The sequence below is a fragment of the Sceloporus undulatus genome, chromosome 2, assembly GCF_019175285.1.
Source record: "Sceloporus undulatus isolate JIND9_A2432 ecotype Alabama chromosome 2, SceUnd_v1.1, whole genome shotgun sequence".
NCBI lineage: Eukaryota > Metazoa > Chordata > Lepidosauria > Squamata > Phrynosomatidae > Sceloporus > Sceloporus undulatus.
In genome coordinates, this window is record NC_056523.1 from 153,986,540 (window position 1) to 154,014,342 (window position 27,803).

The 27,803-nt window shown below is 39.3% G+C and overlaps 3 protein-coding genes across 7 annotated transcripts in view; 2 read left to right on the plus strand and 1 right to left on the minus strand.

Annotated features, from left to right (window-relative positions):
• The window catches only part of ABCA5 (ATP binding cassette subfamily A member 5), a 67,508-nt gene extending 49,696 nt beyond the window's left edge, over positions 1-17,812 (plus strand). For 3 of the 4 annotated variants that reach the window (XM_042449695.1, XM_042449697.1, XM_042449696.1), the window contains exons 28-40: positions 354-419; positions 2,091-2,182; positions 3,346-3,469; positions 3,730-3,847; positions 3,950-4,041; positions 5,104-5,279; positions 6,989-7,064; positions 8,935-9,029; positions 10,346-10,465; positions 10,588-10,737; positions 14,393-14,472; positions 15,687-15,742; positions 16,078-17,812. In XM_042449695.1, coding sequence (XP_042305629.1) covers positions 354-419; positions 2,091-2,182; positions 3,346-3,469; positions 3,730-3,847; positions 3,950-4,041; positions 5,104-5,279; positions 6,989-7,064; positions 8,935-9,029; positions 10,346-10,465; positions 10,588-10,737; positions 14,393-14,472; positions 15,687-15,742; positions 16,078-16,182 — 1,350 coding nt within the window. In that variant the 3' untranslated portion in view covers positions 16,183-17,812. Of the gene's footprint in view, positions 1-353; positions 420-2,090; positions 2,183-3,345; positions 3,470-3,729; positions 3,848-3,949; positions 4,042-5,103; positions 5,280-6,988; positions 7,065-8,934; positions 9,030-10,345; positions 10,466-10,587; positions 10,738-14,392; positions 14,473-15,686; positions 15,743-16,077 lie in introns of those variants that run through there. The other variant, XM_042449698.1, reaches the window with a different exon arrangement.
• The window catches only part of MAP2K6 (mitogen-activated protein kinase kinase 6), a 1,063,669-nt gene that overhangs the window by 225,300 nt on the left and 810,566 nt on the right, over positions 1-27,803 (minus strand). The gene's annotated exons all lie outside the window — the stretch shown is intronic.
• The window catches only part of LOC121921515 (cholesterol transporter ABCA5-like), a 69,550-nt gene continuing 65,127 nt past the window's right edge, over positions 23,381-27,803 (plus strand). The window contains exons 1-3 of one of the 2 annotated variants that reach the window (XM_042449699.1): positions 23,381-24,490; positions 26,100-26,218; positions 27,471-27,669. In XM_042449699.1, coding sequence (XP_042305633.1) covers positions 26,114-26,218; positions 27,471-27,669 — 304 coding nt within the window. In that variant the 5' untranslated portion in view covers positions 23,381-24,490; positions 26,100-26,113. The remainder of the gene's footprint in view (positions 24,491-26,099; positions 26,219-27,470; positions 27,670-27,803) is intronic. The other variant, XM_042449700.1, reaches the window with a different exon arrangement.

The following is a 27,803-nucleotide window of genomic DNA, read 5'->3' on the forward strand; positions in this document are numbered from 1 at the left end:
ACACATGCCCCCAGATTGCTCAGTCAGTGCCAAGACTGCACCGAGGCTGCCAAACATGTCCCAAAAGCAGCCGCAAAAGGAGCGGTTTCTTACCATTCCTTTTCGTGGCCCAGGTGCTCTTGGGACTGTACCGTCTGGTGGCTGCAGTCTCAGGGTGATTGAGGTGGGTACCCTGACTCCTTTGCCCCTTAATTACTTATATTCAGTTTGACTGTTATATTTTGGAAGAAAACTTCATCAAACTATTTGTGAAAAAACATTGTTGGTACATTTTTTTTCCAATTCCAGTCTCATAATCTGCAGTGAAAGACATGAGAAAAATGTGTAGAAATTAATCTTTACTATTTTGTTAGATAGCCCGGAAGCTTGATCATAAGATGGAAAGAAATTCAGAAAGATTGTTGGTGTCAGTAGTAGCGGTAAGCACAACATTTTTCTTTTAAGTTTCAGGAAATTGTCTGAAAGTAATGTCAAAATGTTATTCTCATATAAATCCGCATAAATCTTTTAAAGATTGGTTATGCACACTGGTGTAACAAAAATGGTGTGGAATATTTTTTTTTCCTCAGAAAGAGAGCATATGCTAACCATGGCATGAAAAGATCCATTGTGGTGAAATGGTTGGATTATTGGACTAAAATGTGAGATAATTCATTTTAAGTCACCAGAAAGCCACAAGGTTCAGGGGATAATCTTTGGTGAAACACCTTCTCTCAGCCTGATCTATCTAACCAAGTTTTTAATAGGATAAAGTGATGAGAAGGAGAATCATATATGCTGCCTTGAGTTCATTGGAGGAAAGGGAAGATATAATCATAGACTGATTATATTAAGTTACAGTGGTGTTAGTGATTTACAATGTTACAAGTTCAGTTTACACCATCACAATTCACTTTTTGACTGTTGCAAAGGTCAAAATTCTGTACCAAACACACAACTACTAAAACCCCACCCTCCCCCCCCCCAAAAAAAAACACATTTTCTCTGCTGCATCCCACCCCTCAACCCAATCATTTCCTAGCCAGTGGAGCATTGGAGAACAGCAAAGAAATATCCAGCTATTTTTCTAAAGCTGGATGTACAGTGATAGGCATCCTCTGGGACCTTCAGTGATCCTCCTGCAGGCCTTGAGGATGATGTCATTGCTGAGCATCCAGCTGTAAAACAATAGCTAGACATTTCTCTGTTGCTCTCTCTGCAGGCAGAATTAGCTGTGTTGGGAGGCTGAGTTGGGAGCCTGGGTTTGAGAGGCAGTTGGACAGGAGATCTCAGATCTCAGCCATAACTAATTAGTTAATAGTAAAATAGCATCAAGCAGTATTAAGGCATAGATAGAACAAATAGGTATTCAGTACCTGTCTAAAACATGGTACAGTGGGCCCTTGGTATCCACTGGGGTTTGGTTCCAGGACCCTCTGTGAATAACAAAATCTGTGGATACTCAAGTCTCATCAAATACAATGACATAGTAAGATGGTGTCTTTTGTATAAAATGACAACTGCAAGGTTTGTTTTTTGGAATTTTTATATTTTTGGAATATTTTCAAGCCATGTATGCTTAAATTCGTGGATAAAAAAATCCGTGGATATGGAGGACTGACTGTAATGAAGGAGTCACCTTATTCTCTCATGGGTGGGAGTGTCAGCATACTGCTACAAAAATAATCCTCTCCTCAGTACCAGATAACCTACCCTCTCTAGGTGGTTGGACACATAGCAGACGCTGCAAGAATGGGAATAAATTATTAAGATATTACTATGGAAGGACAGGTCCTTCAAGTATCTCAGACCTAAATGATCTAGGGAAGCAGTATTTCCACTTCCAACTGCCAGATTGCCACTGAACTTTTTTTTAATTACTAAAAGCTCAACATCCTTATCATAAAGATTTCCACTAAATCCTTGTCTGGCAATGATATAGTATCATAAATATATATATAACTGGCATGATACCATGGATTAACACAGCAATTGTGAGCATTTATCTACAGCATTCAGTCAATTTGCCGTCACTTACAAATGCAATTAGAAAGGCAGCAAAATTGTTCTAATATGTTTAATACTGTATATTTTTTCTTTCTTCATTTTAGCCTTATTTACAATGTGTGATTTGGCTCTTTCTTCTGCGCTACCTTGAGGTGAAATGTGGAGGCAGATCAATGAGAGAAGACCCGTTTTTCAGGTCAGTACATTGCATTTCCATTTTAAAAATCTTAATTGAAATGAAAGCAGAGTTGGCCAGCAATGAACTGCAGTAAGGCATGCATTAGCACTGGTTCTTTGCATCAAGGGGCCTTTGCTAGGAATATTAAAAATAAAGATACTTGCAAATATCTTTGCTCTCAGTCAGAAGAAGCATCTCAACATACTGAGACCATTGAGAAAATTTTCAAGTCCCAAATGTGATATTTTTCACATTTCAGCACTTTGTGAAATCCCACATTTTTGCATAGAAAACTGCATATTTTACACAAATACATTATTTTCTGTGCAAAACACTGAGGTGCCACAAAAATGTTCACTATAATGTACCAAAATGAGGGGGGGGGGGATGAGAATCTACTGTAAATGTAAAAATCTCAACCAGATAGCATTAAACTTTTGAAATCATCCATTCCTACATGCTGGTATGAAATAAATTAGGGATGGTCAAATGCTAGGGGCTGGAGAGGCTGGTTTTGCCCTTTAGTCCAAAATAGTTCACCATGTTTTTGATCCATCCATACTGTTTTAGGCACAAGAGAAGCCTGTTCGAGAAAGAGAGAGGGGGATGTATCTTCTTGGTTTAAAATGGCCTGGCTGGTGATATGATTAAATTGGCCCCCACAATCTATAGGGGTCATTTTGGGGAAAATAATATATATATATATATATATATAATTGAATTGCTGAGGAGACCAGAAGCCTCAAAACAGTCTTAATTCTGCAAGCAACCCATTGGGTATACTCCTCTACTCTCTTGCAATAAAGGAATACTCTTTATGTTTGGAGAAGTGATATGGCTTTACCACATGCTAATATTTAGGGTTCTGCCAGCAGAGTGGTCACTTATGATGGTGATAATTTTAGGGATACTAGCAGAGCAATGTGAAATCCATGGGTTATGCCCTAAAATCTCTTCCAGTGTTACAGCCTTTTTTGTATATGATCCAAGAGTTGTGTCATTGGTGCACTCTATGACATGAAATGCACACAAGATGATGGGACAGGGGAGGGATATTTCCTCTTCCCGTCTCCACTGATATAGCCATTCTTAGCCCTTTCTAGTGTAACAAACACTATTATTTCTGTTCCATCTTGCAAAGGTCCCATGAAAAGAGACTGAACTTGTTTCTGTGTCTTTAGAGGTCCTGTAAAACTCAAGCCCTGGAAATTTCCAGATGTGCCACATGATGAGGATGAGGATGAGGATGTTATGGCTGAGAGATTGAGAGTTAAAGAGATGACAACCTGCCAGAGCTGTGAGGAGGTAAATCTTTCCTTTCTGTTTTAATATTTATGTTTTAAACCTCTAAATGTACTGGCACTAAATGTGGGCTAGTTTTCAGTGAGTGGGAAGGTTCTCTGTGTATTCTTCTTAGGGGAAATATGTGTTTTGTGAGTAAGCAGATATAATCCATTTTTCTCTGATACTGATTGGTGGAATTTTGTGCTTTCATAGAGGTATTTTTGCATTATATAATCAAACTAATTCAGTATTAAGTTTTATGTCATCTTTTGTTCTGTTAGAAACCAGCCATTTTGGTCAGCAGTTTACATAAAGAATATGATGAAAAGAAAGATTTTCTTCTCGGAAGAAAAATAAAGAAAGTGGCAACTAACCATGTCTCTCTTTGTGTGAAAAGAGGTTGGTGTTAAATTAGTTACTAGTGCATTTTAAAAAATAAAAATAAAATGAATAATCTTGTGAAGCAAATCAACAGATTTTGCATTTTTTAATTATTTTTAGGAGAAATATTGGGAGTGTTAGGTCCCAATGGAGCTGGGAAGAGCACACTGATCAATATTCTAGTGGGGGAAGTAGAACCAACCTCAGGCCAGGTATTCAACTGTAAACTCACCTCTGTGACCCTCTTCCTTTCAAGATTTGTATGTATTCATTACAGGAGTTTTCATTGGAAAAGATTTCCCAGGTCAGGCTGTGTCCCTCTTTCTACATCATTCAAAAATTGATTGCTATTTTTGTACAGAAGAAAGCCAGTGTGATGTAGTGGTTTGTGTATTGAACTATAACTCTGGACACCAGGGTATCTCTGCTCAGCCATAGAAACCCACTGAGTAACCTTGGGCAAGTCACACTCTCTCAGCCGTAGAATAAGATAAAGGAAAGAAAATCTCCTCTGAACAAATCTTGCCAAGAAACTCCATGATAGGTTTGTCTTAGGGTCACAATAAGTTAGAAACAACTTGAAGGTACATAACTGCAACAACAGGCATATGCTTTATTAGATGCTATTTGTAATTAAAGAATAACACTTGAGGGTTATTTTTTAAAAGCTGGTAGGGAATCATAAATTACCAAATGGACATCATATAGGCAATCAAAGCTTTATAAACAGAATAATAGTCTTACCAGTGGAAATGTCTTTGCATATATGCTTTTAGTGTTTTTCAGCTTAATGGGCATTTTTTTGAACAGGAAAAAATGCTTAAAACGGCATTAATACAAAACAATTTTTAGTAAAACTGAACAAAACAGTTTTAAATGTTAAGAATAGATTCATGTTAATCCTGGTTTGGACAGCTTTGCAAAGGAGGGTTAAGATAGGGTTTAACATGATTTAGAATATGTGTAGTATATAACAGACTGCATGCCTGTGCATATATTTCCCAAAGTAAGCCCCGTTAAGAGTCTAGTCCTGAATATATGATTGCTGTTTAATATAAGAAATAAGCACTGAAATGTTGTAACAGCCCTTGCTAAATAGGCAGAGAGATAGTGATATGAAAGCTTAATTACATAGTGAGAGCAAATTAAAACTCTCAAGCTAATATTTCTTGTCATTGCAATTTATATTTTCATAAATCACTTTTGACAATTTACCTGCATGTTCAGTGCAAACATTATGTAAAAATATTGAGTAAGGACTGATATATTCACAGGTGCTGATGGGAGATTATTCTTTAGGTGAGAGTAATGAGGAGAGTTCCAAAAGATTTGTGGGATACTGTCCACAGACAAATCCACTTTGGCCTGATATCACATTGCAGGAGTATTTTGAAATTTATGGTGCGATCAAAGGAATGAGTGAAAGTGACATGAAAGAAGTCATAAAATGGTAAGTGGTTCATATTTAATGCTTATTTTCTAGTTCATTTATCTTTTTTTCTGTTTGTTTTTCTTATTTTATAAGCACTGTACAATTTCTTACTGTAGAATTATATATCAAATCTCATAGAATTACTGTAGAGTTATATATCAAATCTCATATAATTCAGTAACACCTGAAAAGGTATATTATTTTAATTTTTAAGTAATATGCACACCATTTTGAGGATAGCAACCTCTATTCAGTGGTCCCATGTATTCTTATTAACCGTGATGGCGAACCTATGGCACGCATGCCAGAGGTTGCACTCAGAGCCCTCTCTGTGGGCACATGTCCTGTCACCCCAGCACAGAGTTTGCCAGAGTTTGTTACTAGAAAGCCAGAGGGACATGGCACTTTGCAATAAATAAGTGGGTTCTGAATTGCAGTTTTGGCACTCAGCCTCTAAAAGGTTCACCATCACTATAGGAAGAACTGTTCAGTGTGTGTACAGCAGTGGTCTATCTTAAAATCTCTGCTTTAAAAGTTACATATTTTTTATAAATATTACTTCAACTTATTCCTATAAGATAAAGTTCAACAGTAACTTTGCATTCTGTATTTTTGTACAGTAATCTACTCAGTTACTATACATACATATAACAGAGTTTACTAAGCGTGACAGTTTCCCTTACAAATCTTGGCACATGTCCTTTTGAGAAGCAGGTGTCTGTCCCTTTTTTCAGTATTTCCAGGGCTGTAGTCATGTTGAATCACTATGGTAGTGCAAAAATAAGTGTGCATCCCATTGCACTCTTTTCAGAGCTAATACTAAGTGTGATCTCTAGTTCAGGCAGACATTTTGTACACACATACCTCCTTGTTTCAATTTTGATTTGATGAATAGGACTTGAAGAATAGCTGAGCTCAAGGCTGTGCAATCATTATTTAAAAGAGACATGTGCATTTGACTGTCTCAAAAATGAATTAAAAAAAAAAACAGTTAGTGCCCCAGCATGTATTTAGAAGTGGAAAATGTATTATAAAATGCTGTATTTCCATTGTTGGGGTGTTCCATAAAATATCTGTAACTAAAGGAGGTAGGAAAAATTGTGGAGGAACATTTGTTCCTGAAAAAAATGCTACTTTTACTTGCATTAAATATGTCACATATTGTGATAGGTTTTTCTCATTTTTAATGTTTCTCAACATTATTTTAGGCTCTTCTTCCTTCTTTTGTGTTTGTCCATGTTTTACGTTTTATGTAGGCCATCAGTTTTTACCACATTTGACAGATAAATCATCCTTCAGCCATCAGCCACCAAAAGGGTTCATCCTTTCTTTAATTCAAGTTGTAATACAGTACAGAAGAGAATACTAATTTTGAAAAATTCTTCAGTTAGAAACAATTATAATGGATGCTATAGTAATCTGGAAGAATAATAGAAGTACAAGCTACTATGTCTTAAAGGAAGACTTAGGTTCATAGGGTAGACAAGGGAAAAGGGATTTTTCAATAGCTGCTAAATGTGCCACATCTGCCCGTTCTTCATATTGGACAGTTTTCACAATCTACTATTCTATATCTCATATACAGTTAAATTATGTTAATGTAATTAGCATTTTGAGGAAAATATAATGAGTAAATGTTGAGATTTTAAAGGTGTGTTCTAGTGGCTTGTTGCTAGCTTAATACATTCCTTTTGAAGCCTACAAAATTCAAATTTGATTCTCTACAGCATTTCCAGTGCACTTGACTTTAAGGAACATCTACAGAAAAGAACAAAGAAACTTGGGGCAGGCATTAAACGAAAGGTATTTTGTTTGCTTTGTTATTGTACATTTGTTTGTAAGAGCAGTTGCTCCCTGAGCTGTCTCCTACTCATTCACCTTTTGTCAGCTTTTCATAGAATCATAGAGTGGGAAGGGCCCCCATTGGTTACTGGGTCCAACCACCTGCCTAATGCAGGATCAACTAGAGCATTGCCCGCATGTAGCTATCCAGCCTCTTTTTGAAGACATCCATAGAAAGAGACCCTACTACCTCTCTAGGCAGTGGGTTCCATTGCTGAACTTCTGTCACTATCAAGATGGTTCTTCTAATATTCCATCAAAATCTCCCCTTCTGTAACCTCTCTAGCAAGCCTGGTTAAAAACAATAAAAAGGCTTTTTTTGGTCAGGCAGATAGCAAAAAGAAGAACAATGAAATGGTAGGACCATTGCATGGAGAAGATGGTGAAACGCTAATAGGAGACAGAGAAATGGCAGAGCTATTCAGTACCTTTCTTACCTCAGTCTTCCCCCTGAAGGAAAACATTGTTCATCCTGGGGGGAAATAGAGCAGATGATGCAGTAGGGGAAATGCAGCACAGAATAGGTAAAGAGGTAGTATAGACATACCTGCCTACTCTAAACAAGTTCAAGTCTCCAGGGCCAGATGAATTACAAACAGTCCTGGACCATCATCTTCTACAGCTTGCTCATCCCAAGCCATTTCACTGGTGGATGCTTCTGATTCCAGTGACAATTCTGACTCTTCTTCAGAATTTTCTGTTGAATCTCAGATAGAGTCACCCTCTGTGCTGGCTGGAGGGTGTGACCCTGATTTGCCTAATGATGATGTAAGATCTTTTGCAGAACACATGTTGCATATGGCAAAATCCAGTAAAGCTGTGAAACTAAGTATCCGTATATTCTGGTGTATAAGACGACTGGGCGTATAAGACGACCCTCAACTTTTCCAGTTTGGGATATACTCGCCGTATAAGACTACCCCTCTTCCAACGCACACCAAATAAATTTTTTAAAAACATCAGATTTGATTTCAATATGGTAATTTTAATTCAAATGCTTATGACATGCAGGTACTTAGCAGGAAAACTTGTTGTATACAAAGCCTGGTTGGATTAGGCAGCTCTCCCTGCCTGCCCAGCCCTCCCTGTCTCCAAGATTTTCTTCTATCGTACTTGTACAGCACCACCCTTGCTGCTTTCATATGGTCACCACATACGGAGGGTATGCGGCCGCGGACGTTTTTGAGCTCCCCCCACCATATGCAGCGACCATAGATTTTCCAGTCCGGCTCAGAAGTTTCAGCCCTATAAGACGACACCCGGCGTATAAGACGACCCCTGACTTTTGAGAAAATTTTCCTGGGTTAAAAAGTAGTCTTATACGCCAGAAAATACAGTAATAATGCAAAGGCTTGTGAGAATCAAACTGAACCTAAGAAGTGTAACAAAAGTAAAATGGAGCCCATTTTTTTCTCTCTGTATAAATTATGTACACTACAAAAAAACTTCACCTTGGTAAAGATGAATGTTATAGCAGAGAACAGAGTGCTGCCATGTTGACAAGTACTTGCAGTTATGTTTTCCACATGTTTTTTTCTCTGTGGAATTGGAGCAGGACTAAAAACCCTATTAAACTCTTCAGAAAAATGAATCTCAGCAGAATTGTTCCTAGACCCTTTTTAGCCTCTCTTTTAGTTCTTCGAGTCCCTTGCTGCTTGTCATGTGTTCCCACTTTTCTAAGATTAAATCTTTTCAAAGGAAAAGAGATGAGGTATCAGGTTTCTGAGCAGCCATGTTTAATCCTCATAGGATATAAAACATTTTGGGGGCAAGTGCATCTGCTTCCTTTTGTTTAGAGTATTACCAAATTCACCTCTTTTCTTCCTTTCAGTTATGTTTTGCTTTAAGTATGCTTGGAAACCCTTATATTACTCTACTAGATGAGCCATCTACTGGTATGGACCCTAAAGCAAAACAGCACATGTGGTGAGTAGCACCAAATAACAAGGGGACCGTCTTTTTGGTACAAAACGCCATACAATATGTTCTTTTTTAATTTAAAAATTATATTTTATTCTAACAGCATTATGTTCAGGACAGCTAGTGAAAACCAATTGTTAGCAGCATAATTTAAACTTAACAGCAACATAAAATAAAGCAATAATTGAGGTGGGGTTTTCAAAGGGATTCTCTTGTTGGTTGTAAGAAAGTAAGAGTCTGGGGCACCTTAAAGAAGACTGCCAACACTCATCTTGTACAAATGGCTGTCAGCATTTTTATGGCATATGCTGCAGGTTCCCATTGCCTGCAGAAACTTACAGCTGTATTGAAATGCAATATGACATAATGAAAGTTTTATTCCTTAAAGTAGACACAAGTGTTTACCCAGGCAGGGATGAGGTAGGGTTGTATTGTTTTGTCTCAATTGCCACACTACAGAATTAGTGAGGTTGCTATAACTGTCATGGCTCCATCCTATGAAATTCTTGGATTGGTATTTCATTGCAGCACCACAGCTCTCTGACAGAGAAGGCTAAATATCTGACAGATCTACAAATCCCAGAATTCCATAGCATTGAGCCATGGCAGTTAAAGTGGCATCAAACTGCATTAATTCTGCAGTGCAGTTATAGTCTCAGACTGCTCAGGAAAATTTGGGAGAAAAAAAAACTGGCTTAATTGCAACCAGATCAGCTGTTAGAATAGAAGCAATAAAAGATTTTACAATAAAGAGATACGGTGTGCCCACGTTATATGCAGGCGCGCTATATGCGGCTTTGAGTTTACGCACAAAGCCGTGTGGGAGCATGTGGGGCGCCAGGGGCAACATGTCCCATTCAGATGAATGGGGTGCATGCCGCCACACCACCACATGCACGAGCTCCATTCATTTGAATGGGACTTGAGCATGCACGGTATTTGGCTTACATGGGGGGTCTGGAATGGATCCCCGCGTAAGCCAAGGGCGCATTGTATTCTACCATCACCATCATAAATAGGAAACGCTTTAAACAATCTCTACACAAACACACACATGGTACTTTTTGAAATGACTGGGTAACTTGTAATTAATGGCCAAGTTGTTATATCTACTTTTCTGTACAGAAAGGACAAAAAAAATTAGGTTAGGAAAAAAATATAGGTGAAGGACTTGACCATCCTTTCATCTGGACTTTTGATGGAAGGTCCAGCAGATGTCCTTGCATCTGGTATATGTAACTGCACAGAAAACCATTTAGAGGGCAGTACGTTTTCAGGTTGGTATCTCTACTTTTTCATCGAGTGTTTGTCACATTTTATAGGAAAGCAATTCGAGCAGCTTTTAAAAGTAAACAGAGAGCAGCTATTCTGACAACCCATTATATGGAAGAAGCAGAGGCTGTGTGTGATCGGGTGGCAGTCTTGGTGTCTGGAAAATTAAGGTACCTTCTCTGTAAATTGGAGCATTCATATTAATGTTCAAAACATTTGTAATTATTCTGATGTTAAACTGACTTTTTCCCCTTTGTGCTTTCTCTTTTCCATCACTGTCTCAACAACTCAGGTGTATTGGGACAGTTCAACACCTCAAGAGTAAATTTGGCAGAGGATATTTCTTAGAAATTAAATTAAAACAAGTGCCAGATATACAGAAGAAGGAGTATCTTCAGAGGGAGATTTTGCACATCTTTCCAAATGGAATTCATCAAGAAAGGTAAAAGGCAACAGTTAGAACTATTCAGAATTCAAATAATAAAGAATCTCACTTCTTCACTTGGTTCCCAATGGGAGTGCCTTATAATGTTCAGCATGGACTAGGAAAGGAAAACTAAGGGATGATCAGGATGCAGTGCTCCTGTCAATAGTTCATCTCATTAGGGTGTCCTCTCACTAGCTAATCAGTATTAATGTAAGATGAGAGGCAGTGGTGTAGTGGTTTGAATGTTGGAGTACAACTGTAGACCAGGGTTCAAATGCCTGCTCAGCCATGGAAACCCACTGAGTGACCTTGGGCAATTCACACTCTCTCAGCCTTAGAGGAAGGCAAAAGCAAATCTCCCTGAACAAACCTTGACAAGAGAAGCCCATGATTGGGTCACCTTAGGATCACTATAACTCAGAAATGACTTGAAGACACACAACAACAACAAAAATAGCTGACAAAAATAGCAGGAAAACCACTGACTCTTCCCTTTCACATGCCCCCCCTCCTTTTCTTTTCTTTCTTTTGGCAAAATTAAGCATTTTAATTTTTTCTTACCCAAAGGGATTATAAGTACATTTTAATCACTTCAGCCTTCATGTCAGTGTCCATTGTGAATGCTGCCAACTGATAACCGTTCACACACTTCAGATTTAGAACACTTACCGGTATAAATTCTTCAAACTAAGAAGTGTGATGCTGTTGTTTAAAAAACAATGAGTACCATGATGGGTTTACAGTGGTTATATTAAAAATGAATGTAGAATCATACAGTTGGAAGAGACCACAAGGGCCATCCAGTCCAGCCCTCTGCCATGCAGAAACTCACAATCAAAGCACCCCAAACAGATCCAGCCTATGTTTAATGAACTCCAACGAGGGAGACTCCACTTCCCTCTGAAGGAGCATGTTCCACCATCAAACAGCCGTTACTGTCAGGAAGTTCTTCCTAATGTTGAGCTGGAATCTCTTTTCCTATAATTTGAATCCATTGCTCCAGGACCTATTCTCTGGAATAGTAGAAAACAAGATTGCTCCATCCTCAATATGATGCCCCTTCAAATACTTAAACAGAGCTATCATATCACCTCTTAACCGTCTCTTCTCCAGGCTAAGCATATCCAGTTCCCTAAACCACTCCTCATAGGGCATAGTTTTCAGACCTTTCACCATTTTGGTCACCCTCCTCTGGATACACTCCAGCTTCTCAACATCCTTTTTAATTGTGGTGCCCAGAACTGGACACAGTATTCCAGGTGGGGCACTATTACTTCCCTTGATCTAAACATTATACTTCTGTTGATGCAACCTATAATCGTATTGGCTTTTTAAACTGCTGCATTTACACTATTGACTCATGTTCAACTTGTGGTCTGCTAGGTTTCTTAGATCCCTTTCACATGTTCTGTTGTTAAGCCAGGTGTCCCCCATCCTATATTTATGCATGTATGTATACAAAAAAGCTTAATAAAATATATTACATATTATAAAATCATGAGATATGAATGTGAATGAAATCTAAACAACTTAGTTACAACATGTATTTAAGGAACTTAAAAACAGCATTCAGTAAACATGTTTTCTGTATCTTACCATAGTTGGTAGAAACTGTCCCTGGTAAAATAAAATGAGTTGTTTATTTTCGGAGCAGTTTGACTTTTGTGGCATGTTACATTCTAAAAATTTGCTTGATTATATACAAATCATATTTCTTCCTTAACATTTGTAACTGATCATTTCAAAATAAAGAATAGCTTAAGATTACATTTTTGTAGTTGTTATGTGCCTTCAAGTCATTTCCAATTCATGGTGACTCTAAGGCAAACCTATTTTATTACAGATTTTTGTTGACAGTATTTGTTCAGAAGAGGTTTGCCTTTGCTTTCCTCTGATCCCTTAATTATTTGTAGTGTTCCTGAATTAAATTTCAAATTAGCTCCCTTTTGAACTCTTATGCTTCTTGAGACAAATTATTCCCATAACAAAATTATTTCCAGAAAAATTATTACAATCTAACTAGCACCCTATTAATCTGTCTAGCTTTCAGTTGTCTGTAATATACAAAGCACTTGGAATTTTTGTTAACACATTAATTAGAACATAAATAGATACAAGAATGTAAAAAGAGTGCAAGAATTTGTTTAACTAGGTAAATTTAAAAACAAACCATCCTTAGTGGACTGAGAAAAAATCAGTCAACAGTGAAAATGATGAATTAAACCCATGATTTTCTCTAATATGTACTACAGTTTTTTTGAAAAGATACAGCAACTATATTGTTCTAAATAACAACAGAAGATTCGGTGACAGAAGAGTAATGTCAGTGATCAGCCACTGCAGTTTTTACAAACTTCTGTTTTTACTCCACATATAGACCTCTAGCCTTTTCAATGAAAAATTTCATTTTGATACAAGATTTACTACATACCTAACAGACTACTGAATCACAAACCTCACTCAGTTTGATTCACTGATTAATTTCTTCTGATTTAAGGAGGGAGATGCCATGCACATCCAACATTTGTGATGTTTTATGGTTTCTTCCCAGAAATTAAAAACTCTTGGTCTGTAATGCAGATGAACAGCGTTTCTGTGGATTGAACTTAGTGTTTATGGGAAATTGTTCAAATATCAGCGAATGTATGTTCAGATAGACTAGAAGCTACAACACCTCCTCCCTTGCTGATCCTTTTTAGCATTTGAACACCTTTTTAAATATCTATTACAATGAGTGTGTAAAACCTCAAGTCTGATACAAAGGAATAGTGCTTAGAATCATAGGCCTGGTACAGACGGGCCTTTAAGCACATCCTGGTGACTTGCTAGGATTGCTGCGGGGCGCCTCTTACAGATGCCCCTTAACCCTAGCATATCATCATGATGCCTCAGCTGAGCAGCGCCATACAGACGGTGCATTCAGCTATGACATCGCAGCTGTGCCGCGTCCAAACATCATGGCACAGCTATGACGTTATCGTGTCGCCGCCAGTGCTTTGTGGTGTGGCAGGTACGCCACAAAAAAGAGCCGCTTCCATGCGCTGTTTTCTTGCTGCGCAGCAGCGTCACACAATTTGGTTGTTGCGGCACTGCTGCAGAGCAAGGAGAGGCTCCTCCCCAGCGCCTCTTTTTGGTGCTCTGTACCGTGCCATAGAATCATAGAGTTGGAAGAGACCACAAGGGCCATCCAGTCCAACCCCATTCTGTCATGCAGGAAATCTCAATCAAAGCATCCCCGACACAGGGACGTAGCCAAGGGGGGGGTTCTTGGGGTCCGGACCCCCCCTTCCATTAGAAAAATGAATGGTGCGTGCTGCTGCACCACCGCGCCCAAGCCCCATTATAATGGTGGCACTTAGTCTGGACCCCCCCCCTTCCTAAAATCCTGGCTACGTCCCTGCCCGAAAGATGACCATCCAGCCTCTGTTTAAATACCTCTAAGGAAGGAGACTCCAAGGGAGTGTGTTCCACTGTCGAACAGCCCTTACTGTCAGGAAGTGCCTCCTAATGTTGAGGTGGAATCTCTTTTCCTGTAGCTTGCATCCATTATTCTGGGTCCTAAGAAGACATGAGATAAAAATGCCTAACTGCTGTTCCATCCATCAAACCACTTGTAATTACTAGAGGTGTAGCATGTTATGTGCTAATGTGTGCTTTTTTTATGTTGCAGTTTTGCCTCAATTTTGGCATATAAAATTCCAAGGGAGGATGTCCATTCCCTTGCACTATGTTTTTCCAGACTGGAGGAAGGTGAGACACTAATTTACTAAGTAAACTAATTGTGGTAGAACTTTCTTCACCTGGTTTCTCAATTAGGTACCCAACTCTCCTGATAATTGCACATTATCAGTACCCTTCTCATTATCATTTTGTCCCAGAACATAATTCCCTAGATATAAAGAACTCTTTATTAAAGCTTCTATTAACTGAGATGTTATCTCCGACTCTCAACCAAATGAAGTTCTGCTTCATTGGCTAGACTTTCAATTCTGATTTCATGGGACATAATAAAGTGAATTAAATTTTAGAGAAAGAAGTGCAGGATTTGCTCCTGAAAAATTAAGCGGCAAAACAGACAACTCTGAAGGGGCAGCATGATGCCGCACCTGACAGCCAGATTGGGGCCACGGCAACTGCACGCCATGGCTCCAGTCTGGCCAGCTTCCACTCCAAATAGGAGCGGAAAAAGTCTGCTCCTATTTGGGGTGGAAAAAAGCCACCCTTTCACCTCTAGAACCAGCTTTTTGCTGGCTCTGTGATGAGTAGTGTCTGAACGCCACACTCCCAAGTCGCCCGGAAGCTGGCTAGCATGCAGTTGCCAGCATGGCTTCCAGACGACTCAGGCATGTCATGTCTAAACACCATGCCCCCGAGCTGGCTAGAAGCTGGCTTTACCAGGCCATCTGTTTCAGCCCTAACTTTACATTTTCTCATGGCCACACACTACATTTGACTTACTGAGATCTTCCAAAGTCTCCTAAGAAACAGAAGGTGCATACCTTTCAGAAACTCATATAGTGGTTTTCCCAGAAAGAATTCAGTTTAGAGTGCTTTAACTGCTATTGCATTGGAATTCTGGGATTTATACTTTTGTGAGATATTTACCATTCTTTATCAGAGAACTCTGGTGCCACAACAAAACATAAATCCCAGGATTCCATAGCACTAATCCATGGCAGTTAAGGTGCTGTCAAACTGCATTATTTCTACAGTGTAGATCTAGTCACTCTGTTATTAAGAAACAGCAGGATTTAAGCATCCCAGATACAGCTTTGCATGTACAAATCAGAACATGACAAGAGATGTGTGTGGATATCATAGTGCCTGCGGAGCATCAGGCTGACCAATTTTTATTGACATTAGGATGGATAATTTGCTGTTTTAAAATGCATGATCATATAAAGTGATTTAGTTGCACAAGTTCTGTTGAGGAACATAACAGTTCTTTCTAACATTTTTAATAGCAAAGCATGCCTTCGATATTGAGGAGTACAGCTTCTCCCAAGCAACACTTGAACAGGTAATTTAAACAGACTTTAAAAATCATGAGACCTTACACAAAACATGATTCTCGGCCTTACATTTTAGATTTTATTGCTTTAAAATAATTTGTCTTTTTTTATCTATAAGTTAGCTATGTTCCCAGGTTATATTGTCATATCTGATACTGAATTACAACTGATACTGATTTTTAAAATAGTCTTCCAAATGCACAAAAGATTTTTTAACATATTGTCAGTCATTATACTGCTGTGAGGAATTGGAACTCTATTAATTGTGCTGCAATTAACTCAGCCAACTTCACATGGACTCTACTTGTACTTAATGTATTTATGAAATCCTTGTTCGTTTTAGGTGTTTGTGGAACTTGCCAAAGAGCAAGAGGAGGAAGACAGCTTTGGAACACTAAACACCACGCTTTGGTGGGAACGAGCCCAGGCAGAGAGAGTTGTTTTCTGATCTGTCCCATGTTGTAGAATTAAACTGATTCATTCTTTAGGATTTTTCAGAAGAATTGTTCTTGTCATTTTGAAATGTTTTCTTCTTTTGGTGTGTACACTGAGCACTATGAATAATAGAAGCATATTCCCAAAGCAAATCAGAGTATAATAATACTGATTCCCACATTTAAACATGCAAAATTGAGCCTATTCACCTAATTTGCCTTACATACACCAACATGGTAAATGTCTTTGGTCTATGACTTGCTTTTTTTAGGTAGAGGTTTTGTAATGGCAGAAAGATGGTAACATAGAATTTAATATAAGTTTTCTATTCTAGAAACTCATGTACTATATTTCATTGACACACAGTGTGTGACATCTGTATTATTAGTACTAAAAAACTACAGCTGGTTCAATAATTTAATTACATGGCCTATTACATGTGCTACATTTTAAGGAGTTTGATTTCAGGAACCATAATCTCTAGAAGTAGGAAGAGTATTTTTTTTTTTTTTACATCAGTTAACAGATATTTGCAGCTAATCACTGGTTCAACACGGACATTTTCCAGAATAATATTTTGCTAAACGCCATGTTCACCTCTTTTAAAGTTACCTTGAAATTTTTATCACAAATTCTGCACAATTTTTATGTAAATTTAATCATAAGTTTTATGTACGTTTAACCTGAAACTACCTGTCTTTTAGTAGTCATTATTTAGATGGCTCAGAATTTAGGTACATTTTGACTTGTAATAAGCCACTAAATAATATACTTTGAATTTAATCTATATGTTTCTTTTTGAAACTTTTATCATTCTGGTGGAAATTTTTATGGTAATTTCCTTTGTATGCTTTTTAATGAAGCTGTGCAATACTTGAGTTGGAAGTTAATGTTTGAAGTATTTGTCAACTTACTTGCTGCAGTGTTGTTTTTCTTTTAAGCAATCATACATCAGAATAAGTGATTGGTGCATTTATCCCCTAGCCCCCCTCCACCCAGCCTTTTCATCTCATGTGGTCTGAACACCAATCACATTATCATTAATATTAGAAGTAAGATGGGTATAATCAGCATTTCTCTCATTTGAAAGCAGTACTTTTGTCACAAAAATGTATTGTACTTGCACTTTACGCCACTCTGAATTCCTGTTTGTCATTTGACAAAATCTAAATACAAGCCCATTAATGTAAAATATACTATAGGACTACCAACTCTGTATATCGTTGTTTGTTTTGAATGACAAAACTAAATTGTGTCATGGTTGCAAGTTGCATAGAAGCCTATACTGCATGCACAGGTACATCTGAATTGTTTGCACAAATAGTTTTCTTTCATTTTTACAAATGCAAATTGTGAAAAACCAAATGTGTAAATCTCTTTGTACGTTTCTTATTTGTGTATGGCATGTAAAATCATTGCACAATCTTGGTTGTTTTTGTTGAGTTTCAACATACCACAGATCTGCCACATCTTTGGTGGGTTGCCTTTTTTCTGTGTTCCATTTTGAAGTTCTTTCTTTGATTGAAATAGATGCACCAGAACTTTATATTTAGCATTGTACTGATGATAACTAACTGTAGGAAAACAATAATGAATTTGTTCCATTATCATTGAAAGATGAAATAAAGGTTTATGTTTGATCATTTTTGTATGTAATTAATTTAAAATTGAGCCAGTGTGGTGTAGTGATTTGAGCCTTGGACGACGACTCTGGAATCCAGGGTTTGAATCCCAGTTCAACCATGGAAACCCACTGGGTGAGTTTAGACAAGTTACACTCTCTCAGGCTCGTAGGATGGCAGTGGCAAACCTCTGAAGAAACTTGCCAAGAAAACCCCATGATACATTTTCCGTAGGGTTATCATAAGTCAGAAAGCTCAACTTAATAGGAAAAATTGAAAATAATAAGGAAAGATATCAAAGGGGAAAAACATTTTTTTACCTTTTTCATTGACCATCTATGAGCCTCCTGGCATGCTATGGATCCCAAATTGAAAATATGGGCAGTGCTATTAGCTCTTCCTTTAAACTTTTAGAATGTAAAGTTTGGAGATGAATGCAAGCTGTCCTTCTGGTATTAGTGTTGACCTCAAGCAAAAGAACACTGACATGTTAGGACACCCAGTCATGCTAGCTAAGGCTGCAGCCCATCAAAGAGTTTCAGATGTCAGGTTCAGCTAGCTCTAAGACACCAAACCCAAGCAAACTGGCACACCACAGAAAACTAGGTAGGTATGATGCCCTGATACAGGAATCTTCCAGAAAACCCATCTGTTAGGGAAATTAAGCAATACTTTGGAAAACAACTTGGGGCCTGAGCAGATAGACCAAAATAAAGCTGCTTCAGGTCACTTTGGAGGTATGCTGTTTAAATAATGCATGCGTCCTAAGAGGCTGGAAGCCACGCCAAAGCCACACTAAGGACTGGAGCACGGCTTTGTCACAGCTTCTGGCCTCTTAAGATGCGTGTGTCATTTAAACAGCATACCTCCAAAGTGACCCGAAGCAGCTTTATTTTGGTCTGTCTGCTCAGGTGTTTGGTCAACTTCCAAACAATCCAAATAAGCCGGACTCACTGTGCTTTCTCAGAATGATAAAATAATTCACAAAACCTTGAGATAATCTGCCCTCTGTTATTCACCACAATCAAAAAACAGTATTCTTGGGAAAGAGTCTGGAATAGTCATTTCTGAAGATACCAATCCACTTCAATTTCTCATTCACAAAGGATGAGATGGGACCTATGCATCGAGACACAAAACTCACTGCCATATATACCAATTTCCAAGAATGCCAAATTAGCTTAATTCACAGAGCACACTGGCCAAGATGGTGCTGACACAATAAGGCACAATACTTTCACACAAATGACATCTTTCAGTTCATTCTAGTAGCATATTATAGTAAAACTGCATGGACCACCAACGTCCAGGCAAACCAAACCAAGCCAACCCATTTGCTGATTGCACTTGTCCACCTAGACAGAAATCTTGCAGTAAGTCAAACACAACATCACTTTCAAGGCTCTGTTCGATCTTCTGCATAGATAACCCTTCACAGAACAACACAACACCATCTTGAGAAAATGCAGGCCTGTGACTAATGTCATTGTATAGCTTTTTTCTCCTGTATGATTTTTTAAACACCTTTGCCTGATGAAGAAACCAGTGGAGTTTTGAAAGCTTGTATCATGTGTTTTGTGAATTTTGGCTGGCAGAATAAAGCATTGCTGTTTTGAAAAACAATTTAGGACATTATTGCACTTTTCAGAACAAAGCTTTCACTTGGAGCTATCCTTGGTGCTGCAACCACTGCTCTGTCATATTATGTCTCCAGTTGTGAATATCTGGCCACCTTCCCAGGCTTGTTGTCTCATCGCTCTGGTGCTTTCCTTCTAATGTTATTGTCACTGTTGTCCATTGTGAGTACTATTTATCAACAGATGAGATTTCTTGGAAACATAGAAGGAGTTTTCTCCAAGGAGGAGAAACACAAGGGAATCACAGCCATTTCCTCCTACTTTTGTTTTAGCTGAGAAATGGGAGGAGCACCACAGAGGCCACTGTCTCCCATTTCTCAGTAACAGGGTATCAGACCATATGCCAGAGAGTTATTGTACTCTGCGCCTACCTCTCCCATGCATTTGGAAGACATTTTATGATTTATAGAATTTTTTGTCTATCCACTGCTATTTGTGAAGAGGCTGGATTGGCTAGTTTTTCCAGGTCATTTTTTCAGTCTTCTTTTTCTGGATAACTCTTCCATGTACATCTGGTTCAGTATGACCTTTGAATCTGATTGGTTTGACTAGCTTGGAAGTTGGGAGGGCTGCTTTTCCATAATATATTTTATTGCAGCCAGCAAGAATATGGTTCTTTATTTTATTTGCAGGCAATTTGAAATGTTCTGCAGGTTTGAGCAAATCCCTTAATAAATCTTTTGAAACTGTGTGTGTGCATGCGCACTCATGCACATAACTTTTATCTTAATTGACCTAAAGTGCAAGTACAGGGTTGTCAGTCACTCCATGGACCATATGAATGGAACCCACGTACCACAGTCTGAAAAGCTCTGCTACGGAGGTTTTGTGCGTTGCTCCAACAATTTGAGAGGTGGATTTAGGGCTGGTTTGATGCACGCCCCCAAGATGCCCAGAAGCCAGCTTCACGTGCTGTAATGTTCATTTATGTTGCACTGATCCATTCCATGAATTATTCTTATGGAAATAGTTATACAAAGAGAGAGAAAGCAGTTTTTGGAGCTGCTTGACTTGCATGTTAAAGGATTTAAAGATCAGCTTACTGTTATGCTCCAAGTATTTGAATAATGTATTTTTATTACGTATAAAGTGATCAGTACTGCTGTTCCTTACTAGAGCTTTGTTGTGAGCTATTACCACTGACGTGCCTCGTTGAAACTTTGCTGTTAGTACGAAAGCATTTTTGAATGCTTACTGTGGCATTTTAAAGATCTGAATAATTTATTTGAATGATAATGCTATCAGCACTGAATCACTTTATTGGAATGGTTGTCTATACCTCAGGGAACAGAGAAGGAGACAAAACTGGAGAAGAACCAACACAGCCCTACACTTTCATTACTTACAGCTTTCATGGATTTGCTTTTGCAGTCAGGGGCTGCTGCCACATTGCAATTTGACACCACTTTAACTGTCATGGCTCCATCCTACTGAATCCTAGGATTTGTAGTTTTTCTGGCACCTGAGCTCCCTGACAGGGAATGATAAATACCTCGCAAAACTAGAAATCTTAGAATTCGACAGCATGGAGCCATGGCAGTTCATGTGTTGTCAAATGGCATTAATTCTGCAGTGTAGATGCAGCCAGGCACACTCCTACAGTATTAACAATTGTCGCTAACAGTGGGACCCCCAGCCTACCTACTGAGAACCAGAGGAAAGACAAGTGATGCAGCAGAAGGGACAGTTCAAGCAGGCCAAGCTCTGAGGTGGACTGGCCTATTAACCTTTTACCCTGGAGGCTTCTTAAGAGCATAACTACCCAAATATATGCCTGGTTTTCAGCATTCCTATATGGAACTAGCATTACATACAAGAAGACAGGAACCAAGGTCTGCAGTTCTCATGCCATGAGGAGAACGTCTACCATTTGCAGATTTTCCTAGAACATATTGCAAATATTTAACACACTGCAAGTAACTTTTGGATCAATCATGCCTTAAATTTTGTCCAGCTAAAATTCTCTCTGCAGCAGAGTTAACGGTGCTATGAAAATGCTGTGGTTATAGCTGATTGTATATATACTGTGTGTGTGTGTGTGTGTGTGTGTGTGTGTGTGTGTGTGTGTACACACACACACACACATATATACATACACACACATATGCACAAAAACCTGTCATTCCAATAGTCTTCATTTAGGTGGCCCTTTTTGGGTGGTGTGTATCCCGCCTCTGTTTAGCTTTCTCAAGTCCTTTCTCAAACTAGTATGAAAAGGTGAGACTTCTGAGCAAACCTTGAATTGAGCAGCCCAATGTATTTACCTTCCATGGCAGAGGCTAAGTGGGCGACTGTGGCTTTCCCAGGGCCTACATATATGCCTTCAGAGGGATCTGATTTGAAACCATGCAAACAGCCATAGTCAGCTTTTCTTGAGGCAGTAAACACGTCTCTGTAGACCTTTCAAAGAATGATAAAGCATTGTAAATGAACATTTTTATTCGGATAATAGTCATGCGAAGTATACCTAAGAAGACTAGTGTTTTAAAACACACCGCCATTAACAAGGAAGACTTTGGGCAAAAGAAAAAGAACAAGGAAGGAATTGCAGCAGAGTAGTCTCTCCCATGGCTCCCTCTCCCTCAGCCTCCACGGCCGGGGCCTGCCTCTCCTCCTGCCTCTCCCTGCTGCTGCTGCTGCTGGGCCTGGTTGTTTTCCTGCTGCATCCGAGGCCGAGGGAGGGCGGCGCTTGCCAGGAGGAGCCCTAGGCCTTTCTGGAGGAAGGCCTCCCTGAGGGCGGGGGGGAGCTCCAAGTTCCGCGCGGTGGCTGCCTCGGAGGAGGAGCGGAGCCCTTTGGGCGGACAGAAGGAGACTGGGAAGGAAGGAGGGAGGGAGGGAAATGGAGGGGCCCTTGGGCAGGCTGAACACGGTCCTCCATTCCCGCCTTTCTCTCCAGGAGGATTCAGGGTGGCCACAGGACCTCCTTTCCCAGGACATGTCCTCCCTGTCAATCTTTCTGTCCAGGAGTGATAAGGGTGACCATATATGCCCTCCTAGTCCAGGACAGCTCCTCCATCCCAGCCTTTCTCTCCAGGAGGATTCAGGCTGACCAGGCATATCCTCATTTTGCAGGACATCCATGCCCCCCATTTCAGCCTTCCATCCAGGAGGAATTCCAGACTGTCTCCCATTTTGAGCATGATTTGTATTTGGAGGAATGGGGGGGGGGGTTGGCTTTTGAATTGTGATCTCCTCCTCCCTCTTTCTTGAACGTCCTCCATTTGGCAGTGCCTGGTCCTCCTTTGTGAGGAGGAGGGCATCTGGCCCAGAGGAGCCTTGGGGTGGGCTGGGCCCTCTTCCCTTTCCCCCAGGACAGGAGGACCCTTTTTCTTGGGAGGCGCCTCAAGATGGAGCTGGAGAAAGCACCAAGGATGAGGAGATGCTGCTGCTGGGATGCATCTCCTTTTTCCCCTTCAGGAGGAATCCTGAGGCTGCTCTGGCAGCAAAGGCAGCCGGAGTGATTAGGCTAATAATCATCATTAAACTAAATAGTTATGAATAATAATCATTAAATAAAAATCAGCTCATAGATAGGGTGGATTCGAGTGGGGAAAAGGAGGCGCTTTGCCTCGCCTTCTGTTCTGCTTCAAGACCTGTTTTTCTCTAACACCCACCTCGGACTTATCCACACTGCACAAATAATCCAGTTTGTCACCACTTTAACTGCCACAACTCAGTGATGTGGAATTCTGGGAATTGCAGTTGGTTGTGGCACCAGAGCTTCCCCTACCCTTGGCTCAAACACTGATGAGAATGGAGTCAGGAAATCAGAAGACTAGGGTCTGCATCCACACTGCAGAAATAATCCAGTTTGACACCACTACAGTTCCCATAATTCCATAGCATCGAGCCATGGCAGTTTAAGTGGTGTCAATCCACATTATTCCTGCAGTGCAGATACAGCCCATGACTCTTTGCATGGCTGGTGCTGCTGCTGGTGCTACTGGTTGAAATTTCCTTCCTCACAAGCGAGGGACTCGACATCGTCTTTTTCCAGGGTACATCTTCCATTTCCGCCTTCTGTCCAGGAGGAATTCCAAAAGGTTCTCTGTTTTGAGCATGACTAAGAAGCATGAATTTACTTTTCTATGGAGTTTATCACATGAAGGAGATTGGGAATTTACCCCATGCATATCTGGGGGAAATTGCATAATTACGAGAAACAATTTTACACAACATTGCACAAAACCTGCCATTAAAGTGGTCACAAAGAAGCAATAACACACATCTTTTTACTTTCAGGTTTTCAGCAGCAATGCATTTCTGATATCACTTTATTTGCACAATTGTGTGTGCTAATCATTTGCGCAGTAACTCGCCATTTTCGCTTTATTTGCGGGATGCTTTAATCTCTCTTTAATGCTGAAATTAGCCCCAGTGTGATAAACTCCTATGACTGTTTTTAGCTTTTGTTTTGTAATCTCATCCCTTTTTTTGTTAAAGGCCCTACGTTTTGTGGTGCCTGGCCCTGCTTTGCACTGAGGACATCTGGTCACCCTGCTCACAGACTGCCTCTTTGGTTGAAAAGGGCCAACTGGGGCTGGACAGCATGGAGAGCCAAAGGCAAGAACTGGGGCGAGCAAAGAGGAGCATTAAGGTGCTCTTTCTGGCTGTTGCACTGCTCCACTTAATGCCTCTTTGGAACCAAAGTGACTTGGCAGAAAGTGAAAACAAGTGGAAACCTGAGATGCTTTGATCTGGCTGCTTCCCTGCTCTGACGCCTGTTATCCTGGCCTCCTTTAACACTGATCTGGCTTCAAGGCTGGCTTCCAGCTGCTTGCTTGCTTGCTTCTGCAGATTGCTCTCTTCAGCCCCACAGACTGCAGTGAACAGGGCGCGGCTGATGGTGCAAGCAACTTTCGGAGACAGAATTCTGATGCTGATGCTCGGAAGAGCGTGGGATCTGGTACATTTCCCCTATTGTTTTTAGCCCCTACAGGTTGGTCCACATTAGTGGTGGTGGTGGTTGTATTTTTTTTTTAAGCATTAACACCTAGCTCCTCTAAAAAGGAACAGAGTTTACCAGGCTCTGGTGACATCTGCAAGGCCGGAAGAATAACAGGTAAAAGATGAGTAGTATTTTGGTTGGGGAGGAGGGTGGAGGCCATCTGGGAGAGCATCCCCTCCCCCAGAATGACAGCTGGAATAAAGCTTTTTGGAAGGGTTTTGGAAATTTACTGCATAAATAATATGTACTTCCAATCCTTGCTGGGAATAAAGAGAGACCTGGAGGAGGAGGGGAATGATCAGAATCAAAGGAGGTAAAAGAGGGTGATTTTCTCCCATTGTGGGCCTTTAACAGCATATTTTCAGGTGCTGTTGGTCAGTGCTTGGTCTTAAAAAAATCTGTTCCCCAAAATTTACTGACCAGTCTGGCATGCATTAAATGCAGAAGAAAACCTGAAACGCATGAGCTGGGCAAATTAAAAGCTTTTTAAAAATAACAGCATGGCTTAACATGTATTTTGTTCCATAAAAATATAGGAGCACACCTCCCATTTTCCAGGCATCCACTCTGTAGATGAAGCAGGCTGTCCCAGATATGCCTGTTTGAGTTCCTTGCACAGCATCAGAGAAGAATAACTTCAAACAGAGTTCTTATATTTTTATAAGAATTCTGTTTCCTTACAGCTTTCCTGTCTGATGAGTGCTAATACTGAAATTATGTACCTGGGCTCCTGTGGCCTTCAAGTGTTTTTGGGTTGCAGTACCCATAGTTTCTCACTTCTGTGTGTGCTTTCTGGGTGTTATTGGCTAAAAACATCTAGTTTGCCCACCCTTGCTTTAGAAAGATGTGAGGGTTTGCAGTGTTTGTGTCTGGCTTAGTGTTGGAAACGTCAAGATTGTTTGTCTTGAAAATTGCAGTATGCACACTGAGATCTTATTTACAGTGAGTGATTCCAGACTTCATGGCTTGCCATGAAGACTTCACTATCCGGTTGCTTCTTCTTTCAGCAGGTGTGGAATGAAGGAATGAATCTATTCAAATGATCCTAGGGTGGCTCCATGAAAATAAGACAGCACTTTTACAGTTGGGTAGAAGAAATTTCAGTGGATGTGATACAACACTGATAGATGCTAATTTCAATATAGCATTCAAACATTCCATAATTAAAATTCCTTAAAGCAAAAGCCCTATACAGCCATTTGTTGCAACATGAGAAGTAAGGCTAAACCAGGCTGGGGACGCACAACCCCCACCTCAGCATCCCTGCGCAAGGCCCTGTACAACAGGCTAGAAAGTAAGGGTTTGGTTGAACAAGGCAAGAGAGGGACAGAATACATTCTGGGGAGGAATCACTGGATGTGATTGTTTTGTCACATCAATGGGATTATAGAATATACGGTAGTTGCGTACAATGTTGGAAGAAGAAAAATTTGAATGGTTAAGTAGAGCCTGAAGTAGGACCACCATAGAGCACTTTCAGAACTGCAATTTCTTATTTGTTTCATTTCATATCATATCCCTTCTGTTATGTATCTTTTTACCACCAACACAAGTTGTCTTATTCTCCAGTAGTTTACCCTTTTCACTCATTGATCAGTAGTTATGGAAAAAAATTCCTGTAAAAATTGGCAGAATAGTGTAGATATGAATGTTCGCTATTTGGAAAAAAAATATAAGAATCATTGATGTACATCACACCACATGTACTGTGTTTACTTTTTAGGCTAATCATTAAAAATGTCCTCAGATGTTACAAGACAAGTAGGAGTGTGGCGACAAACTAGAGCACTCTTATACAAGAACTGCCTAGTTAAATGGAGGACTAAAAAAATTAGCATACAGGTGAGCTGATCACAAATGGTTGTGTGTCTTCTTGTTTTAAAAAACCCAGTTGAATTATATCAAATGAAAAATAGTTCAAAGTAGTATGTATGTAGCACCATGCTTTAAAATGATTATTAAAATCCATTGCATTCGGGGTGATATTTTCTGTGGGAGCCAGTCCCTTAGTTTTCCACAGATGTTCACCCTTATTCTAACAGCTAGCTGCCATAAAGAAAAGTACATTAAACATTGATCCATGATTCTTTTTTTAAAAAAATCCATTCTATGAATTGCTTCAGAGCAAAGCTATCTCCCTGTGCACAGAAATTAGATAGTAGTCTCACACTTAATGTAACTACTCACAGAATTCAAATCGGCAGTGAAAGTGAACTTACAGAGCCTGGGTTATTAAAAAATCAACAATATGGTAGGAATCAGCTGTGCAAGAATTAGAAAATGGGCTTTAAAATTAGCACAGAGATGGTTGCAGTTGCTGAAGATACACAGAGTCCGTAAATATATTTCTCAATAATATTTAAAAGATTATGGGGGGGTGTAGTATCTTAAAAAGGTGAAAAAAGGCTGTGACCTGGCCTTTAAATTACTGCAGCACATAATGCAAAACAAGCCACATTGAATGTTTTTGCATAAAGCTTCAGAAACGCTGGACACATAGACCTCATTACCTTATTTTTTCTTCAGGAAGCTGAAGTGAACAAAACTATCAGTTGGAAAGCAACAACAATGCCTATATTTAATCACTGCTATAAAGGATAATGGAAGCTGGCTTTGATAGCATTAGATTATAGTACAGTACTAGTGTCTTGCACAGTCACATTTTTCCTTCCTATAAATTCATTTCATGTTCAAATTTTTTTGACAGCTGATTCAGGTAAAGTAAAACCCATGAATTTTTTTGTGTGTTTGATGTCTTGATAGAGGATCATAATATTGGTGCTCAAGTCTAAGCACATACCTTTATTTGCTGCAGTTTGATTATGCTTCTTTTGTTTTTGTTTGTAAAATATCTCCAAAATTCCAGTAAAAATGCAGTTTAAAAATGTTTTAAAAACACTGTCAATTATTGCACTGTTAATTATTGGTATGCAAAATATGTGTATAATTACGGTAGATTTATAATTGGTTTTAAGTCTGCATCCCTGCCCCAGTTACATGTGCATAAGCATATAGATTTTGTAGGATCTGTGTTCAGGAATGTATTCATAATTCTCTTTTACCTTTTTCATTAAATTTGTTTCATTTTATGCAGGAAGTCCTGATTCCAATTACCTTGTTAGGTTTACTAATAATAATAAGCATGATACAGCCAAACAAAAGACATGATGAAGTGCCCGATTCAAATCTTCCCAATCGTTCCAGATATGTTAATTTCATTTTTGGCTACACATCAGGGAATGATACAACAAGAAAAATAATGCACAAACTGTTTTCAGAATACTGCATGGAAGGTACTGTAAGTTTTCACAATGTTCTGTCATTACATAAATTTGATTTGCCTTTTTTAGTATTTATTTGCAAGTAATAGTAGTCAATGTTCTCTGCATGGAAAAGTATTTAATTCTCTTGAGTATAAACTGAGCTT